The sequence below is a fragment of the Rousettus aegyptiacus genome, unplaced genomic scaffold, assembly GCF_014176215.1.
Source record: "Rousettus aegyptiacus isolate mRouAeg1 unplaced genomic scaffold, mRouAeg1.p scaffold_m13_p_7, whole genome shotgun sequence".
Taxonomy (NCBI): domain Eukaryota; kingdom Metazoa; phylum Chordata; class Mammalia; order Chiroptera; family Pteropodidae; genus Rousettus; species Rousettus aegyptiacus.
Window position 1 is genome coordinate 90483956 of NW_023416310.1, and position 21961 is coordinate 90505916.

The 21961-nt window shown below is 37.6% G+C and overlaps 1 protein-coding gene across 9 annotated transcripts in view; it reads left to right on the plus strand.

The window, feature by feature from the left end:
* Positions 1–7567: 7567 nt before the first annotated feature.
* Positions 7568–21961, plus strand: part of CSNK1A1 (casein kinase 1 alpha 1) — a 40552-nt gene continuing 26158 nt past the window's right edge. For 2 of the 9 annotated variants that reach the window (XR_001597575.2, XR_004951831.1), the window contains exons 1-2: positions 7568–8222; positions 8852–8958. Coding sequence is in view for 4 of the 9 variants with exons in the window: in XM_016150350.2 (XP_016005836.1) it covers positions 8100–8222; positions 8852–8958 (230 nt within the window). In the remaining 5 variants the exon portion in view is untranslated. The remainder of the gene's footprint in view (positions 8223–8851; positions 8959–21961) is intronic. The other 7 variants (XM_016150350.2, XM_016150352.2, XM_016150353.2 and 4 more) reach the window with 5 other exon arrangements.

Consider the following 21961-nt stretch of genomic DNA (forward strand, 5'->3'; position numbering starts at 1 on the left):
GGATAATACAGTATAAAATGCTGTACACTGAAAGTAATTATCTTAGCATGGGAAAATCAATAAAGGTAGATGCCATCTGAAAACTCACTATCTGCACATTCATTAGGAGAAAGGTTCTGAGGCCTTTAGAATAGACTAGAATATTTTTGTTTCCTGTGACACATTTTAAAAGCCTATGGTGACCTTGTCAAAAGGAACAAACTACATAAATCAGTTGTGGTAGTATCATAGTTACCTTTCCTTATTTTGGGATTTGGACAATAATTACGAAGTTCCTATTTCAGCTGACAGCCTGTCTCCATCCACCAGAAAAAGTCACCTTTGACTTGAATTGCCTAATAATAACAGCAGCACGACATATTTGTATGAGGTTTATGGTTTATACGAAGTGCTTTTACATATCCTATGTCAACTATGCCAGAAGCTATGCCAATCAATGATTGTTTGGGACAAGAAAATATATGCTAAGAAGGTCAACAGAATTTGAAATTCTAAGCAACAAAATATTAAATAATGTTTCATATAGGTTAGAAGGGGGCCTGAAAGATAAGTCAATAGGATCTTACGTCTATTATTTGCCTAGCCTAGAGAACACAGATAAGAACTAGTTTTAGGAGTTCAGATCAGGTTCAGAGTCCAACAAGAAGTAAGGAGAGCCTGGAAAGCACAGTAGGTAGCTAAGATTATTATGAAATAGGTCAGTTGGCTTCAGAATCTGACAGGGGAGAGACAGAAGTTATTAACACTGGCGAGGCGGGGGCAAGAAGCATTATCTAGGAGGGACGGTTGATGGGGGATAGGCAGATGGAGGTAAATAACTGAGATCGGAAAGCCAAGATCAAAGAACCAGCTAATATGCTCCCTATCCAGGTCTGGAGCAGGCACCGGGGTCTGGACAGAACATGCTAACTGTGAGAATGAACAAGCATAACATCGTAGAACAGTGGGGTAGATTGTGGGAAGTTCTCAAAAGCTGGTGGCCCTGGGTAAGCCACCACACCTCTCTAGACCTTCAGCTTCCTCACACAGAAGATAAATAGAATAGCTGCTTTACTTCCCTCTAATACTGGTCATGAAAAGCAGGAGTTAGTGTATCACAAAATACCTCATGAACTGTAAAGGGCTATACAAATATAACTTGATTTTTTTTTTTTTTTTTGCTTTGTACATTAGGGCCCAACAATTCAGAGTTCCTTTTTATGCCCAACCATACCCCTGGCTCCATTCATTGCAAAAAGTCTTTTTGTGATGGTGTTGGGGTTGGCCAGGATCAAATACGGCAGCTATTTCACTTTCCGTGTTCAGTATCAGTGCGCTCTGGCATTTGCACGGAGAGCTGAGAGTTAACAGGATGTGTTCCTAGGACTGGCTTGCCTAAGGAATGGCAACTCAAGCATCTTCCAAATTTAGTCTCAAAAAAAAGAGTAGATTACTATAGTGAGTAACAATGAGTCAGAGGGAGCAGTTTCATGCCCTTGCTAATGAACAATGCAGAGGAAGAGAATGCAAGCTGGGAAAGAAAGGGACATAGAAATTGCAGAAACTCCAAAACACTAATAAAATTCCTCCAGATAAAAACAGCCAACACAAATATCCCCAAATGCTATGCATGACTGCGGATTTCCAGGAATTAATGGTTTGTTTGATAAAAATAGAAATTTTAAAGTATAATTCGATCAGACGGACTGACCAGAACAAGATAATAAGGGTGGAGTGGAGAACACAGGAGGAATTTAGGCATTTCATCCTTTATAGTGTTTTGCAAGTCCTGGCCTTAGTAAGGTTTTCAGTAAGTAAACGTCAATGATTTGAATTTACTCCATGTAAGGATAGATCTCTGGCACTTAAATAAATATTACACTGCAGAATGTTCATTGCAGACAAAAGAGTGAAAGCCTCAGGAATTATTTCAATGCATCTCTGAGAGGGAGGGGTACAGCTAGCAGAAACAGTTATCTAAGAGGACAAGAAACTAGCTTGGCTTGATTTTCACTGTTAATCTCATTCTTTGCCAAGAATAAGACTGTTGAAGAATAAAATCATGAAATCTGAACAAAAAAATTTTTTAGACTTAAAGAATCTACAAGAGATCATTTAAGTGAGGCCCCTTCCCTACCTCCAGGGAAAGCTATATTTAAAACTAAGATACCATTATAGTTGGTTCTCTGCATCCTCAAGTTCCACATCCGCATATGCGAATTCAATTGTACTGAAAACATTTGGAAGTTTTCAGGAAAAAAATGAAGTTCTGCTGTTGCTGATGTGTACTATATAACTAGGCCTGCAATGATTATGTCCGTATTGAACATGTATAGGCTCTTTTTCTTGTCATTATTCCCTAAATAATACAAGGCTATTTAAATAGCATTTATAGTGTATTAGGTATTATAAGTAATCTAGAAATGATTTAGAGTATATGGAAGGATGTATATAGGTTATACATAAATATTGTACCATTTCATATAAGGGACTTGAGCATCTGAGGATCTGGGTATCCTTAGGGGTCTTGGAACCAACTCCCCTCCCCCATGGATACTTAAATATTTTTAAAAGATATTTCCCAATCTTTTCTTATTTGGGATTCTCTTCTAACTTCTAACTATCTCTCTGTTGCTATGTTTCACTGTTAGAGAATCTGATTTTCCTGACATTTAAGTATTAAAAAGCATAGGTGAGGTCCTGCCCATCAGAGTTTTATGTATTATCTGAATTTTAAGAAGCTGTAAAAGGAGAAGAGAATGTCAATTTCCTCCTTCTAATTCAAAATACAGAAGTCATCTTCAGTAAACAGCACAATATTTTTAAAGCTAAAAAGAACTTTAGAATCTGACTTCTTTTTTAAAAGCTTACATTGAAGCTGAGGAAAATATTTAAGATAAAGTCACAACTAAAATTCAGATAAGATTGTAACTACTTAGGTCAAGATTCATTTCCTTACACCACTTAACCTAGTCCTTAAATATCCAAATAAAGGAATAATTTGGCCTCCCCTCTTCTACCCCAAACTACTTAAGAATAAAATAAATTTTCACTACTGTAGTACTCTTTCCATGGGCTCTTGCTCAAAGTTAGGAAAACATCTGGATCCTCACTACTCTAAATGTAGAAGGCAACATTTTACTTACGTAGGTGGAAAAGGACATATCTTCATTTAACGAAATACACTGAAATGCCTAACTCAAGCATTTAAAAGATTTCTGGGTTAATCTCAGTTTTGGAACAATGACAAATTGATTCTTTCCCAACTCTAAGACCTTGCACATTTATTTCTATGGGAATCAACACTGATCTCTGTGGGATAATTGAGCTCATGCAAAATATGGGAGATTTGAACACATGAGATTATTGTTTTTCATACTTGATTAACCACATTCTTGATTTTGAGGATCCTTTGACCTCTTACAGTAAACTAATTCCCATTCCCACCTCCTTCGACTAAATCTAAAATCTATAAAACATAATTGTTTCACTAATGGCCAACAAATGTGTCTTAACTGTGTCCATAAAAGAGACATTTTCAATTGTATGAACACATCCTTGCAAACCACAGACTTGCAAAATTCTTGAGATTTTGAAATGTGTGGGGAAGGGAATAGCAGAGTTGCAAATAAAAGAGCTCTTCTAAGTTTATTAGGTTTTACAACAATAGCTGGTCAGAAAAGAAAACCTAACAACCTCTTTTAAGGATAGGATGGAAGGATGAGGACTAAAATTTGAAAAGATAAAATTAAGAAATGAGAAGATAAGATTGCCCATGAATATGGGTTTAATCCTCACAAACTGCTTAAACAGAAGTTGTTGTTTATGATGTAGAGGCTTTAAGACCTGTAGCATTTCTAGAAATATAGCTCAACCAATTAATTTTGGATGCCAGCAAAGATCTAGCTACAGAAATATTCATTAAAACATTGTTTATACTAGCAAGTTTGGAAATAACAAATACTCAACTGGAATTGGTTTCAATGTTGTTCTGTTACTACAATACATATTTAATATACAGTCATTAAAAAGTGATATTTTGAAAGATTATTTACTAAGATGGAAACATGTCTCCAACAAATCATTAAATAAAAAAAAGTCTCGAAACTAAATGTGCACTATGACTACTACATGTTGCAAATTAAGAAATTAAATATATGCATACATACATATATACTAATAAATATGTATAACCAACACACACATAAGATACACAGAAAAAAAAATTGGACATTAACATACAGTAATATGTTAACATTTGGTGATTCTAAGAAATTTCGGTTTTCTTTTTTCGGCTTTATCTAAATTTTCTAAATTTTTCAAACAAATATTTGTCACTTTAATAAAAAAATAAACATTTTATACGTATATGTGATTATTAAAAGATCATCAGGTAGCACACACGTGGAACTTATAAATCTTTAGTCTTGAAGCCTTATGGGTCAAAAGCAAAAAGAAGTTTAAAGAATAAAATTGAAATAAATTTATGGTTAATGGCTATATAAAATGTTTACAGAATGTCTCAAATGTGTTTGTAGTGGTCCACTTTAACAAAACCTCCTGAACAACAGAGTACAGGAACTGAGGCAAGAAAGAGACACGGACTTGCAGTCACTGTCCATGACTAGGAAACAGACTGAACGGATTATCTCTAAGACCCAACAGGACATTTCCGACACTAATAGGACACTTTGATCCAATAGGACATCACTCCACTAACTCAACTGATACTGATTATAGACAAGGCTGTGTAATAGTTAAATAACATCTGAAAGTTTTTGACATATTCGAAGGCAGTCCATTTTTTTCTACTTATTTGCACCTAACAGCATCCATCTACACTTCTTGTGCTTGTCCTTATCATTTTACCCAAAATATACTCTATTTACCAAGGATTTTTTTCTTGGGTAAATATTGTGGCTTAAGTTTTCAATTCATCCTGACCTCTCTATAAACGCAGAAGCAACCACTGGAACATGATTGTCCCAATTTGCCTTCTACCCTTTCCTTTTTATCTTTCTCTCTTTTAGAGGTTGGGGGTCTAGTCTTTTCTTTGCCATTAAGATCTGTATGATCGTGGGCAAGCCACTTTGTCCTAGAAGGGCACAACTGATATGTGTAAAACCACTCTATAAATTGCAAAGCATTTAAAAATACAGTTATTGAACTACACGATCTCAATCTCCCTTAAAGTCTAAAATTTTTATCCTGTACTTTTTTCTGTTTTTAGTGAATTCATCTGATTCAGGAGGTAGGAATTGCATTTTGGCACATTTTAGAAGGCTCTGCTGATTCAACAAGTACAGAATGACTTATAACTTTAAAATAGCAGCACCTAAACAGGTAATTCTTCAATTGCTGAGGTGAAAGCTACCAAAAATGAGACATGATTTTAAGGAAAAGTCTGAATCATAAGTCAACGCCTAAAATTCTCATTTTCCGTGTTAAAAAAAAAAAAAAACCTTCAACTTTTGTCCTTCTTAAATCTGACGAATTTAAATCTTAAGATGGAATCAACTGAAATCATGTTTGAAAAGGCTGTGATCACTCATATAGCCTTTTAGTACATTTTGTTGTTTTTTGTCAGTGTTGGAATAGTGACTACAGCAGGCTGGAAACAAATGAGACACACCAAACACATACATGAAATCACAGAATCTCAGTTGGAAGGGCTTCTAAAAGTTATTCAGACTAGTGGGTCCCAGAGTGTGGGATTTCAAAAGCTTATAAAAGTTCCAAAAAAAGAAAAAAGGAGGGCAGACATAAAATGTCAGCTTTAATTTTGCCAAATAAGGGTACTAATGAAACAAAATGGCTATCTACGCATCAGCACCATTTTATAAAAGGGCACTTTAATGACACATATATAAAAAGATAAAATCTCGGAATAACATTTTGAAATTAGATTAATGAAAGAAAAAATGCATTATACTGCTCTTATTTTTCTAATCTCTATGGAAACCTTTGTTAAACTTGCACCTGTCCATACACAGACCTTTGGGAATCCCTAATCTAGTCCACTTTATGCACACCTCCACCCTTACCCCAGCCCCTCAATCCAGCATTTGTATCCATATCATACCAAAAACTCTCTTTAAATGTATACCTTGCCCTGCTGTGGGGAACTCCCAAAGCTGGGGAATCCATTGAACTTTGGATGGCTTACACTTGGCCTTTTATTTTTAACGGTAATCTAAAAACAGAAATTTCCAAGTAGGCCAACATACTTTAGAGTCTCCAAAGGGTAATGTCTAATAGTGCTGAATTGGGAACCAGACAGCCTGGGTTTTGGTAATGCCTCAAACTTAAACCAAAACATTAGATGAAGTCTCTTCCTCTCTGTTTGAATTCAACTTTTTAAAACTAGAGTTTTATAATACAACCATTTAAGTCAGAATTAGAATAACACGGAGAAATTTTAGTTAGGGTATCTTCCCGGATAAACTCCATTACTAATTACTTGATCAAAATTGCAATTAAGTCTATAGTTTTTTCCATTTCCATTGTAATGAAATTATTTGGGATAGATTTTGTTTAAATTTTTACAACTCAGGTTTGATTCATTCTGGATTGAATTCATTCATCAGGGTTTGATTATTATAGGTGATAGCATCAACCACGGAATTCTTTTCTGTAACCATCATTACTACCGAGCCCGATTTTATAAGTCAAATTTTATAAACCAAAATGTGGTCTTGATTTGATTCTTTGGTCAGTTTCTAGTAAAAAAAAAAATTACTATACGAAGTTGTTAACGTCAATTTCATTTTGAAATAGTAATTTCTAGCCTAATTGTTGGGGGGGGGGGCGAGGTCAATGCTTTAATTTTCAACATGACCAAAATGGTTCTTTACTTTTTTGGGGGTGCGGATAGAGGTAGGTTAAGAGCTTTTACGTGCAGTTTTTTCACGGTTGTAACTTTTATTTTCTGTTGACAATATTTGCCACTATGAATCGGGTATTAGGTTCTTTCTTTGGAGATCAAACGTTTCAGTGGGGCAACGACACAATGACATAGGGAACCGAGGTAATTTCTGCTTTCGTTCTTTTCCTCTCCTGTAAAAAGAGGGTCTCCAACATTCGGTAGGGAGAAATCTAACTATTGCGGCTGATCGGCTAGACTTCGCTAAAATCGGGGGCCCTGAACAAACACACCTGGCCTGGGGCAGTTCTTCTCTTCTTTCCCACCAGAGGCGACAGCCTCTTTCGAAACAAATTGGGCTGGAATGGGCCGGTCAGGGGGAGTGGCGGAAAGATCAAAGGTTTAAAACCGCCTCAAACAAAGAGCAAAGGTCAATACCCAACTCCGAGGAGACCTGAGGCTCCCACCTTCAATGCAAAATGAAGGTGACTCCTTCCTAACTGCTCTCGAGGCCTGGGGCCGCGCGGCCTTCCAGAGACCGGGCGTGTCCGAGGTGACTAACAAACAGGTAGCAAGAGTGGAACAGCCGACGACCAGAAGTGGAAGCGAGCCCGCGGCGGGGGTGAGGAGAGGCCACGGGTCGCCTGCGCCGTCAGCGGGGCTGCACTACGCATGAGCAGTTGAGCGCTGACGAGGTGACGCTGGGAGCGTGGGCCACGACTCTCGCGGATCCGGTTCCGCCCTCCCTCTCGCTGCCGACCCTCCGGGGCTAGCGCCCGAGTTCCCTTTCCCAGAGTGCTCTGCGCCGTGAAGAAGCGGCTCCCGGGGACCGGGGGCATTTTGCGTTGGCTGGAGCCGGAGTAACAAGATGGCGGCGTCGGCAGAGTGACAGGGGTCCCTCCGGGAGGGAGCCGGCGGCAGCGGTGGCAGCGGGATCGCCGCCCTAACTCACCGCGCCCCTTTTCCAGCCCGCGACGTCGCCGTGAAAGCGAGGCATCAGCGGCCGCCTAGAAACAAGTGGCCCAGCCTAGTAACCGCGAGAACCCCTCACGAACTGCGGCCCGGCGAGAAGAAACCTGAGTGAGCGGCGGCGATCAGGTCCCCCTCGGCTGATTCCGGGCCTTGTAACGCCGAGCCAACGCTTTCCGTTTCCCGCCGCCCTCCTCCGCAGCCTTGCTCCGGGGACGAGCCCAGAGGCCTCCGTCCTCCTCTCAGAGGTGTCGGGGCTTGGCCCCCGCCTCCGTCTTCGCCTCTCAGGATGGCGAGCAGCAGCGGCTCCAAGGCCGAATTCATTGTCGGAGGGAAATATAAACTGGTACGGAAGATCGGGTCTGGCTCCTTCGGGGACATTTATCTGGCGATCAACATCACCAATGGCGAGGTAATCATCTGGGGTGGGGTTCACGACAACGCTGCGCCTGTCCTCACCGCCCCCCCCCCACTCCAACCCCCAAACTACTCGGGCCTTTTCCCACCTCACGCACGCACTGGGGAGTCCAGAGGGAGCCAGTTTTCCTGGCTTAGGAACCGTTCCCACGCTCTTACCCTAAAAGGGAAAGAACCCAATAGAAAGCTTGGGTGAACTGGGAAGTTTCCCAGCTCGTTGAAAATACCGTAATCGAACTTTTTTTAACCGTCGTTTTAAGGCGAGAACGGCAAATCCAATTTCCGTGGTCCCCCGTTTTTCCCTATATATTTCATTCTGCTGGGCTGCTTGTTATAATTAGGACGGTTTCCGATCGCTTGGTACCTCCTTAACCTCTCATTACATTTTCTGGATGAATCATTTTCCTGCACTTTAGAGGACGTGCCGATTTCGTCACTACCCCCGAAGAGGCCTTTGAGGCTGGTCGCCTCGTTTTATAATTACAAAGAAATTCGCTTCCCATTCTCTCACTTTCGCCATCCAGTTAACGAGTCGGAGCTTTGCTAATAATGTTTCCCCTCTTTTCCCAAGTGACATTGAATCCACAGGGATGCTGATGCCATTATCCCCTCTTTCCCCTGCAGGAAGTGGCAGTGAAGCTAGAATCTCAGAAGGCCAGGCATCCCCAGTTGCTGTATGAGAGCAAACTCTATAAAATTCTTCAGGGTGGGGTCGGCATCCCCCACATACGGTAAGAACCCGTCAGCACACAGGCTGTCCTCTGGGGGAGGGACGGAATGGGGGAAATGGGCCGAGGCAGGTAACAGGACCAGCTGCATCTGGGCTTTGGTGTTTGAGTTACCTGCGTTTCTTTCAGACGGTGGTTTCCTTTGAACCCTAAGTCACCACAGTCACCGAGTATATTTCAGTGTGCCAACTTAGTTTAGAATTTTGATTTGTTACAGTCGGCTCCGTTTAGCTTCCGTCATTCTTCCAGAGGCTTTCATTTGCAGTTAAGTGCTGGTCATGTTTGATACCTACCCGGAAGGGCTGGCGGCTGCTTTCTGTACGTCGGCACCTCTGATGTTCTTAGGTTTGTCCAGAGAAGAGAATTTGAAAGTGCCGAAGTGACCTGGCTGGACCAGTTCGGGTTGCTATTGGAGCTGGCTTGGGAAATGGCTGCTCTTTTGTTGTGTTTTTGTTCCAACATGTCTTCCTCCTCCGCTTAGAAAATGGCGGAACGACGTGACTCAACCGCAGATTCCTGCCCTTTTCTCTGCTTGGTTCACAAGTCAAGCTTCCTTGATTCCTCTCTTGGTAGCCCTGAGTGGCTTAAACCTTTGAAAAGCCAAGAATGAGGCTGCAGGCGGCGGTGGGGTTCAAGGAAGGAGAAGGCATAATGACAGCCTGTTCGCGAACTCTGCAGCAGATGCGACGTGAAATTATTAAAATTATACTATGCAAAATCCTTCAGAGCCTTTTTAAAGGTGTTAATTACCCTTTCTGAATGGTAACGTTGGCAACATTTCAGTTTGTACTAAATTATGGGTAATGGTAAATGCAGTTCGAGCACAGCACTAGGCTGGCATTTCCTCAAATGGGTTGTATTAAAAGAAAGCTTAATCGCGTAGTCACTGTTTGATGAGTAACTTTAACCTGTTGAGTTACTTGGTCAGTAACTCATCATATCGGGAATTGTGGCCTTTGGAGGGACCGAGGAAGGGATATTGGTGAAGACAAGTAGTAGCAATAATAGTAATCAATACAAGATAACCAAATAGAGACATTTGGGTTTTAAACGGTTAGCTTTCAAGGGTTTTAAAATAGTTCGGATTTTGAGATTAAACAATCTTTTCCTATAATACAGACTAAAATATGGCTTAAAACCTAGCGATATTCCAACATCGTTTGCAAGAAGATTCAGAGATAGTTGAAAATTAAGTGAAATAAGATTTACTGCAGCCTCTTTCCATTTCAGTTTCTGTTCCTCAAATCTTGAGTAAAGAACTAAATGACATACATTAATTCTGATGTGGAAACAACAAAAGAAACACTATCCTTAACAAAATTTCCAATAATGGTGGACATTGAATAATAAAATGTTCTGTTGGTTGTAAGTAATAAAGTAAATTATTTGAAAGAGAATTCCAGGTTTATTTTTTGGGTAAAGATTAATATGAACTCTGAGATGATCTATATTTGAGATTTTAAATGATTTTTGTCCTCCACCCCCCAAAAAAACATACTATATGGGAAAATAAATTTGTTATTGTGGTAAAATGAAAATTTTGATTAACATCCTTAGCTTTTTTCCAAAAAAAGTCAGTTACGTCAGCCTAAACATTTGAAACTCGTTTCCCTTTACGTTTGATCCCATCTCTCCAACTCTGGCCCATACTGATTTGCTTTTCATCACTAGTTTTTTCCTAAAATTTCATGTAAATACAATCGTAGTATGAGGTCATTTGTGTCTGGCTTCTCTTAGCATAATGCTTTTGAGACTTACCCATGTCGGGAGGTTTTATAAAGTTCACAAATCAGGTTGAATTTAATGTATTTGAAATCATTTTCAAAAAGCATTGAGCATCTGGCAGTTTCATTGCCAAATCCAAATTAAACACATGCCCTTTTTATCTGGTAGCTTTTATTTAAGAGCAACACAAATACAGATCAACAAAGGCAATAGTTAATATACTGAATAAGCACATGAATACAGGAAATCGTAAACAAAATAATAGTCTGTTTATAAGATGTGTGCACAGAGTTGTAGTTATAAATTGACTATGAGTGGCGTTAAAGAGATTAACCTGGCTTTCAAGTTAAGGCTTTGTGGGAGAGGAGATGGGATTTCAAGATCTGGCTCTAAGGAAGAAAGCTTGGTGAACTGGTTGGGGCAGGGATCCAAGACTAGAGTATGGCTTCTGGGAGGAGTCTCTTGAGGGTGGGGAACAAGTAAATTTGTTATAGGATTGGTAATACATAGACACAAAAGTGGTTCATTGGTTTTAAAGTGTGAGAGAACTGTTTTTCCACTGAAGCAGAAAGGATAAGATTTACATACAAGCGTTCTTTACATGAGCGTCAGCATCTTTCCACACCCTCAGTTTGTTCCTCACTATTTCCCCATTATCTGTAAATCGTATATACTCAATAAATATTTACTTGTTAAATATTTAATCAAATTGACTGTTCAGATAGATTAAATAAGGCAATCTATGTGTTACCCATTGTTTCATAAGTGTTAACACTAATTTAAAAAAATTAGATTTTGCTCTTCACTCATTCGTGTCCCAACACCCCCCGCTGCCGCCACCACCACCACCACCATTTTTTAAAAGATACTTAATGTATTCTAAACCAAGGGCTGAAAATTACCTAGCCTACATAGCAGACCTGCCTAATCAGGTCCTTACTCTTCTTACATAGAGGCATAGCATCAGTGTAAAGAGCAAAGAATGAGAGGGTGACATTCAGTCTCTTCATGTTTCTAAGAAACTCAAATTCTTGGACCTTGTGAATTGGCCTCTGGGAGCTCAATAAAAATTACTGTTTCTCTTACAATCTCCTCTTTCTTTGTGCTACTCTGAATTAATGTATCCTCTAAAGAAGCAATATGGTGTAACCAAGCTCAAGATCTGCCATGTGGTATTGACTGAGTAATCTTGGGTCAGTCAATCCCTTAATCTCTTTGAGCCTGTCATTTTCCTCATCTGAATTTAAAAAAAGGATTTTACCATTTTCTAATTTTGTTGGAGTGGGAAGAGAGAGTGCTGGACAGCAAGGTTTAGGGTTTCCTACTCTTCTGGGAAAAGAGTTTTGAATATGAGCTTTTGGGTAGGGTTTTGTTTGAACAAGTTTCCCTACTTAAATAAAAGTCACTGGTCTAGTTGACCTCAGAACAGGCAGCTCTGCAATTTTAAGACTTGTTTTCAGATAAGTCATATTTAGATCTTTGAATGTTATTTTCATGAGACACCACTCAAAAGATTCTTTAAAATGCCATCTGCATCAGGTAAACCATAGGTTATCATTTAGAAGAAAGTAAATTAAGGGAACATAGTTTTATAAGGAAACCATGAATTAAAAAGATGGGAGGGGGCATAGGAAGATTGTTGTTACCTTGTTTTTTAATTTTTTGCCCTCTGAATGTCACATATTCTAGAAGATAGTTATAAAGTACTAGTTAATCTCTACTCTTCAGTGTTAAAAGCATTTAAAATTTTAATATCAGCTTTTTTGGCTTGGAGCATATATCTTGTAAATAAGTCATAATACTGTTGTCAGAGAGCAAATATGACATCTGTAGTGGGTATGCCTTTAGTAGAGAAATCACTGGATGCATGAGAAATGTGATTTTATCTCATAGGATAACTGAACTTACAATATACTAAAGATGTTTATAATGGGTTATAATGGATTCTTAGTTATGGAGTGATGTAATGATACTTAGGTAGCATTTTTGCGCTAGGTGAAAACAAAGATACAGCCCAACATCTCATAATACGAATTAGACTGTTGACCCTCAGAGGGGTTATTGAGTCTCCTAACTTTGAATTTTCCTGTGAGCCATTTTCACCTTTGTGTCAAGGTCAAATCATGCAGCTCACATGCCTCACACCCTTTCATTTGATGCTGCAGAGCCCTACTTGCCTCCTTTACTTTATGTCATTTGGTCTCATACAGAGAAACTGTAACCTGTTGTTTGTATTATTATCTAACTAGCTGCTTATAATTCTTAATCTCCCTTTTGAAGACATGGATTGCAGGATGAGAATTTTCATTGGATATTATTAATTAGTATTTAAATTTGAGTAAATAACTTGTAAACCCATGTATAGTATACATGGATTATACTACCTTAGTTTATTTTTGGAGCTAGATCATTTTGTTTCAAAGTATATTTACACTGTACCTAAAGTATCATTTAGTAAGGTTTTCTCGTGATCTGTCAATATTTATTAAGAAATTTAATGTTAAGTTTATAAAAAGAAAGCCAGAATTTAAAAGTTTTAAATAGAATCTTTTAAGTTTATATTAAAATCAGTTACTAAGTTTAACAGAAGTTTTTCTGAGAGTAGATGAATGCCTTAATAGCTTTCATAACATAAATAATTACTTAATTTAAATGATGCTTTTTATTAACTGTTTTTGTTTTCAGTACCATACCAGGTGGTTTTTGAAATTTTGAATGACCAGTAATCATGTAACAAATACTAATGCATGTCTTGATGAAATTTTTTTAATTAGATGTAATTTATATAGAATGAAATGCACAGATTTTAATGTACCATTGACTCAGTTTTGACAAATGCATGTACTAGTGTAACCCACAGACCCTACTGAGATAAAAGAATATTTGATTTTTTTAAATAACAATTAATCCTTTTGGATCACAGTTACATATTGTTTTTTGGGATTTGATGTTATTTGTCAATATGCAAGGCTACAGGTTATTAATCTGTTTATCACCATGAAGTACACTTTGAATTACCCTAATAAAATAATCAGACAAGATGGTGAATACCTAGTGGCAATAGAGCTCTTTGTCTTATTCCTCTCTTAAAGAACTAGAATACTGCCTTTCGCTGTCTGTAAGTCATCAGTGGCATGTGTTTTTTAATGGAGACTTTGGAAGCACTCTACAAAAGAGGTTTAGGTGGAGAGTACGTTCTGATCCTCAACACAAAGGGAAATAGAAAGAGTTGCAATGAAAGTTAGGGTTCTGTCCAATATATAGATTTGAACCTGGAATGAATTCTGTAATTTATAATGCTATCTTTCATTTATAAAAGGAATTTTGTAAGACCAGCTAGGTCTATTTTCTTATTCACTTCTCAAATGCATTCCTACAAGAAAGCATTCTAGAAACTCCTTGAGGGAAAGAACCATGTCTTGCTGATGGAAGTATCTTTTATGTTTTTTAGCATAGTGCTGGGTAAAAAGAAGGCACTAATGGTTCATAATAAAGAAATTCTGCTTTTATTTTATCTATGTGCATTTACTTTTTTAATGGAACCTTGTAGAAACTTATGGCTTATACACATTTGCAGAATTTTAGGAGACCCTGATGTGTTCATGGTTTCTCAGATCTTAATGAGAATATTTATCATCTCTGTAGTGTTTACTCTTTCTTAAATATTCAGCTGAACTCACTAGCTGGCAGCCAATTTACAAATGGAAATGTGGCTCTATTAGTTCAGGTATAAAGATACTACCATATCATTAAATGCTAATGTCCATTAATTTCACAGGAAAGGTGCTGTTATGGAATATTCATCAGCTTAAGTACCTTTTAGCATTTCAGTGGTGTTGGCCTTTTGGAATTTATTTTGGTTCTAGTTCAGCAACATCAGGAAATTCATTTCCCTACACCGCCAGATTTGGGAGTCAAAAATATAACTTTTCCTCCACCCTCTATGTTCTTTGGGCTAATAAGATTAACAGGAGAAAATGTCCAAAGTTTATTAAGGGTGTATGTGCAGGGGTGTCATAAACATGAGACCTGAAGATGAATCTACCATGTGGGCAAGGGAGAAAAGGGGACAGGGGCCTGGAATTTCAAAGAGAAGTCAGGCAATTTGCAGGTAGATGAGAAAGAGCAAATGTGGTAAACATATTCTTGCTAGACTGCCCAGATACGGTGGGACACAGAAAGTTCAAACAGGGTTTGCTAGATTTCTCTCATTCTGCCACATTTAGTATATATTATGATGCTAAGGTGATGTTCTCTTCCTTTAAGCAAGGTTTTCTATTTCTTGAGGTAGCTATAGGGGTTGAGGGTTGGTCGTGAAAGGTTCTTTCTTAGTCTCTTGTTTCTTAATAACCAGCTTAAAATCAATATCCCAAAAGGCATATTTTGGGGTGGCAAAACTTTGGTCTTCCTCACAGACTATTCTGTTCTTAAAACAGCTTCTACAGAAAGGATATGGTGAGTTTAAAGTGACAGTATCCCAAGGTTAGGTTATATAGTTAAAGTGGCAGAAAATACAGAACTAAACTTAAGCCAGGTAATTTGGAGTGGGGTTAGATCTGAGCAAGATGAGCTTAGAAGGGATAGTAGAGAAAGTAAATTAAGAAGTGAGGACTGACCCTTTGGAAATTCAAAGTTAAGCAAGAGGAGAGTTGTAATAATGGACTGTTGAAGTTAAAAGAAGTCAATTTTTAGGAAGAGGTAATGTGTACACCCTAAAGATATATAAGAAATGAGATTTGGGTGTTTGGTGAGAATGGAGTGGAGTATATTGATGCTTCGTAAACAACTGTTGGCCCAGTGGTATGGTCTGAGTGGTCTAGTGAGGGAATAAGTATATAAAATTAAAGAATAATTTGGCAGAGGCCAGATTTTGGAGTTCTTCATATATATGAAAGTTTTCCCTTTTTTGGTAGATAATGGAGGAAGGGCATTGGTTTTTATTGCAGAGAAATGGCACCATGAAAGTGTAGAATAGCTACTGGAACTAGTACTTGGGAAGCTAACAATTCAAATGTCTTTCAAAATTTAGCTCAGATGCTAACTTTTCTAGAAAACTTTCCCTTTTATCATCTCTGAATAAATTGTTCCCTCTGTATTTTGTATTTATTGTGCTTATATATTGCACTTGTCATCTATCTCTTCTTCTTAGACCTTAAAATGCCTATAGCACTTAATCTGCAATATCAGACACACAGTGGGTGCTTAGTAAGTTGAATCAAACACTGGAGGAACAGATTTTGGAACAAGATTTTTTGTAAGCTTTATGACGTAATTTACAAATATAAAGCTTCCCTCATTTAAAGTATAATTTGTTGGTTTTTAGTATATGTGCAGAGTTGTGCAGCCATCACCATAATCTGATTTTAGAATATTTACATCATCCCCAAAAGGAATCTTGAACCCAACAGTCATTCTCCATATCCTGCCAGCCCTATACAATCTTTAATCTACTTTCTATCTGTATATTTGCCTGTTAGAAAAGATTCAATCAAGGTTTTATAGTTGTTATTGTAAAAACTGTAGGTACATTGTCAGTGGAAAAGTATATTTTAATACTGTATCCCCCTAAGCTTTTGGTTCTCCGCATGGTGTCTTCCAGTACCATTACTACCAATGTTAGCAGTAACAAGGACTAACAAAAATCAGATCATTTGTGATCTTTGAAATGTAATTTTGGGTAATATGACGAACATGATAATCATTTTACTGGGAACTAGTGAAAAAAATGAGAGTAAGATGGCAGATATAAACTATTATGGTTTTTAACAAGTTAATTGATAAGAAAATAAGGTGGTCTTATCTCTATATCAAACATGCTGGCCACTTTCAGTTTTCTGTGAATACATTCCTAACCCCACCCACCCCCTCACCTGGCCATCTTACGTTTATGCTTCAAGAATCAACCATTCTTTGTCAGAGAAGCTTTCCCCGATGTCTCCCTTTAAAACAGAGTTACCCAACCCCCTGGCCGCAGACTGGTACTGGTCTGAGGCCTGTTAGGAACTTGGCAGCATAGCAGGAGGTGAGCAGCGGGCAAATGAGGGAAGCTTCTCCTGTATTTGCAGCCGCTCCCCAGTGCTATCTCCTCAGATCATCAGGCATTAGATTCCAGAAACACCAATCCCTGGTGCCAAAAAGATTGGGAGAACCACTCCTTTAAAAGACTGACTGGGTCCTCATAATTTGTACTCTCTTGATACCATTCTCTCCATCACATGATATTATTATTTATTTGCCTACACACTGCTGTAAGCTTTGAGAGGAGGAGTTATTTGGTTTTGTCTTGTTAGCCACCATAAATATTGAATGGATAAATGAATAGTAGCTTTAATAGTGCATAGTGATACGTATCAAAGCACTGTTTTGTGTTGTTATACCTTCAAATTAAGGAACATTTATCTTTGAAGGCAAAGGGCAAGGAACAAGGACGCTGAGAAATGTGAGAATGTTACAGCATTTTTCTAGGATCTAGGGATGATATTTTGAGCAAAGGATTATTGGTAATAATTAGGGTTAGGATGAAGAAGAAAAATGAATCATCCTAGTCGATGATTCCCAAGTTTTAGATCTTATTCTGCAGTCTTGTTTACCTTAAAAATTGGTATACAGCATGGTTCAGGGATATCTGCCCCTCCCACCTTCTAAGAAAGAGATCAGTTAATTTAGATAAGAAAAAATATTACACCTGCATTTTCATGATCCTAACGTCTAACTGAATCTATTATTTCTATTATGTTTGCAAGAAACCCCCACTAAGCAGTACCTCTGGCTTTAGAACCAGTAGAAATCATAGATATTTTCATATGACATTATCGTTGTTGCAGGTATCTCAGAGTGCTATTTACACTCATCACTACTTCAAAATTATAGTACTAATTAAACCTGCCTCTATATCTTATTTTTAAATGCATCGATAAACTGCATGTGTATTGCTACATCAAAAGTAATCTTTTAAAATAATTTTATGGTAGCTGAATTTCCATATAATTGTTTTCCTTTATAATGCTGAATATTTTATACATTTAAAGCATTCTGAGAAGGGGTATGTAGGCTTCATGAGACTACCAAAGATGGGGGAAGGGGAAGTACATGGCACCAAAAAGATTGAGAACTCAGTAGTGTAGAATGAGTTACCCCAACCGAGTTACCCAACCCCCACCGCCGTGATACAAGTTTCTTGGTCATGTGGCTAAGTATATTTGATCCAGGATTGGTCTCTTAGTTGGATTTCTGATTTTTTCTTTACCTTCTTGTTCAATTTTAAATTAGTTCCATGCTTGTTAATGCCTTCTGCAGGGATGTGAGATTATAAAGGTGAGAAAATCAGCCAGTTAAAAGGGTTGAACAGTTCTGGGAAAAGTTTGGTGAAGTAAAAGAGATTGAGTTAACATCTAAAATTTCTTGAAATTTATCATGTCAGAATTATTATTCTGATGGATGTAACTATAGTAACACTGGCTTTTCCCGTAGTTCTTTTCTAAATCAGTTGTCATTGAGGAGAAATCAGTTTAACCTGTATTTGTACTTACAGTTTTTGTTGCTTGTATTCTACAGTGTCTGTTTATTAACCTGATTTTCCAGTTCCTTGCAGTAGCCAAATAGCAGTAGTGAGTGTCTTTCTATGTGAAAATGTTCTGGGTCCTTAATGATTTCAAAGAAATTGCCGCAAATTGTAAATCCAAATAAAGGGTTATGGATAAAAATTATGTGTTACTGACATTTTGAAATCTAATATGTATTTTAAATGTGAAATCGTGAGAGAAGGAAATAGATTGATGCTCTTAAATTTTTTATGGCAGGAGAAATCAAGTTTAGATCATTACATTCTAGGTTCTTTGTGTTGAAAGTGAAAAAGGCCGCAAATCTAAGGAGCAAATATGGGCAGGGAAGGGAAGCTTAAGGAAAATAAGAGTTATACAGCAATCTCGTTTACCAAGAATTAATAGAAAACCAGGAGGGAGCCCACCTTTAGTCAGGTGTCTAGTTCTCTTTCAGAAGGGCTGAAGAGTTACTACGTATCATAACGTAGTCTAACATCATTGGTTCTGTTTTCATGATGAATGCCATTAATAAGATGGAACTTAAATAAGTACTGATAGTTTAGGTTAGAGATCATGTCTAAGATGCAAGTTCATAGATATCTGCAGCTTTTAGAAGTAATCAACAAATGAATGCAGTATACCAGAAGGATTAGTGACTTCTGAGACTCAAGAACTTAAATCCAGAATAGATGGGTGAGGGTGCCTTACTGTTGGAACCTAGTAATTTAGGAGGGGAGGGGGACCTTTAATTGCTATAAATAAATGGGTATCCCAGCTCACAGACATACACACACTCCCCCAAACAAGCAAAACCAAAATGGGGGCAGGGAGCCAACATGGCATGATTACAATAAGGAACAAAGTGGTATTGGGAAAAGAAACAAAAATTGCCTGTACATAATTTGGCTCATGGTCTTTCCGGCACTGTTTAAGGATAAAAAGAAGGGTAGCCATAATTTTAAGAATATATCTATTATGAATGGCAAAATTATACTGTTAAGAATGGCACACATATTAAATGCTAGGAACATTAAAAGGAATATAGATAAAAGAGAGCAGAGTGGCTAAAGTAACTGTTAGCAGTAGCAACCTAAGGGGGTTAATTTGAGCTAGTTCTAAGAGTTTAGCAAGATTGTACTAGACTAGGTCCTTTTTCTACCTTCATAAAAATGAACATAAAGATTAGATGATGATATCTTGGCAAGGGTCTAAGTTTGGAAGACTCTTGAAAATGTAGATGTTATGAAAATGGGTATATTATAGCACTGATTCAGTGCTTGCTTATACTTTTTAATTCAGTGAAGACCGACATTAATATCCTACAGATGGGAAGATAAATGGTATAGGAAAAGACATTTGCCTATTAAAACTACTACTGTTAAAATTACTTTGTGTATTTGAATCAAAGGTGAGTAGAGTAGCTGCTCGCCAATGACTTTAAACTTTCAGTTCAGGGAGTGTTCTTGCATTCCTTATTTGTTTTTCTTATCTGTCAAATCAAGCACTCCTTAGCCTTTTATGTTTTTCATCTTTAATTCAGCAAATGTTAACTGAGCAGTTTCTGCATATAAGGCATTGTACTGGATGCTGGCAATATAGAGTTGTGAACAGGACAGATACAGTGGCTGCTGTTAAGGATTCTCTCGAGAAATGGATCCTGTATGATTATACTGAAAGACATCTTATTATGAAGGACTGGCTCACACAATTATGGAGACTAAGAAGGCCTATATCTGTGGTCTAGGGAAACCAGAAACATGGACAGTGAAGTTCTGTTTCCTTTTTATTCTCTTGTGGGCTCTCCACCTTGAAGAAGATGATCTTAGTCATTCAAATGCTAATCATCTTGATTCAAATGCTAGTCTCCAGAGACACCTTCACAAACACACCCCAAAATAATGGTTTACTGGTTTACAGGACTACCCAGCATCCCTTAGCCCAGTCAGGTTAACACCTAAAATTAACCATCACACCTGTTAAGTCAGTCCTCTAAACTGGAGGACCTACATTAAACAGATAATGTTTTCCTATTGTTATTGTCCTAGTCATGGGAATGGAACATACTTGGGTGCTTTAATCTGAACTGCATACCTATGATACTGATTTATAGTTCTTGGAAGTCCTTAGGTCTCATAGTAATACTTAAAATAGTTTAGTCATTTCTGAGATATTTCCATTTTTATAAATAAATTTCTCAGAGAAAAAAGAAACCTAGCTTTAAATCTCCACCTGTAATATAACACTTTTAATTGGTCCCCATGTCATTCATTCCTTCCTCTATTCCTGATTTCCATACTGCATGTTAATGCCAAGGCTAACCCTAAAATACTGAGTTAATTATATTCCAACCACACTCGACTGATAATTCCCCCCAGTTATTTATGGAACTTAAAGCTCTGTGGCCTGGCATTCAAGTCTATAATATAGCCCGAAACTGTCAGCCACCTTGAGTCTCTCCCTCTATAAATCTTTTCTTGCCCCTGCCTGGCACGTCCTTTTCTACCTTCCTTTTCAAAATACTATCTCTCCTTCAGGATCTCACCTGTAACAGGTCATTTTCATAAGAATTCTTTGGACGATTTAGTTCCCATGATCTTTTGATTTTCTGAATTCTGTTAACATTTTTGTTAGCCCCAGTGAGTGACTTGTGAATGTGTTATCTTTGTACTTTTTATGTGCATCTTAATTTTTTAACTAGATTTAGTTCAGATATGGGTTTAGGGGAAAGAGAATGAGAATAGAGTTGGACCTTGCCTTCTCTTAGCATCTTCAGACCTTAATGTGCCTTTTTTTTGGTATGCTCTAAGTAATGATGGTTTTATAAATTGTGAACTCATTCTTCAGCGTACTTCCTTGATTGGTCATGTAACACCCAAAGTGTAAAGGCATTGATTTGAAGCAAACAAATGAGACTTGTTACTTTTTTTTTTTAACTTTTGTACATTAAATTACTTGATTCTTCTGCATGTCTTGAAACTATTAAAAGAAGAATATGGCCCAAATCAAATCAGAGTTCTTTTTTTTTTTTTTAATTCAGGTGTCTGAGTACCTGCATCATGCACATCACTTTATCACAGTGTAACTTAGTAGCAGCACATCTTGTACTCACGTAAAAAAAAAAGTCTAAAGGTAAAAGGAGCTTCTAGGCTGAAAGCATCTAGAAAGTGGAGAATAGGAATGGGATTTTGGTGTTGGTATGTTTCAGATTGTCTGTAAACTTAAATGATATCAGAATCCAGTCATATAGGTTCAGTAAAGACTAAAAAAATAAAATAAAATCCAGTAATAATGTGAAATAGGCTACGTAAGGGAAATATCTTTGGCATCTGGATATTAGGACATTGGGGTAGAAAATAGAGTTAGAAACTCAGAACAGAAGTGGGAAGCATGGAAGTTGAGGTAGAAACTGAATAAGTAGAATTTGAATAAGCAAAAGACTGTTCCTGGCTCCTAATCTGTGTGTATTAATGTCTGGATGAGTTAGACAGGTGGAAAGCACAGATGGGGAGGATATGAGGTGATAGCTTTATAGGAAAAAAAGCTATATATTCCTTGAGACCAAGAGGAAGTATGAAAGTTAGAAACACCTGTCACCTTGGTTTAAAAAGTTATAGTACTATATAGCATTTCTAATTATTTTAGAAATGCATAGTTGCTCGGTGGAGAAAAATGCCTTCGCAGCATTTTTATTTTAGCTATTTTTATGGACTGTTTTATCATCTCAATAGAATAGTGGATTG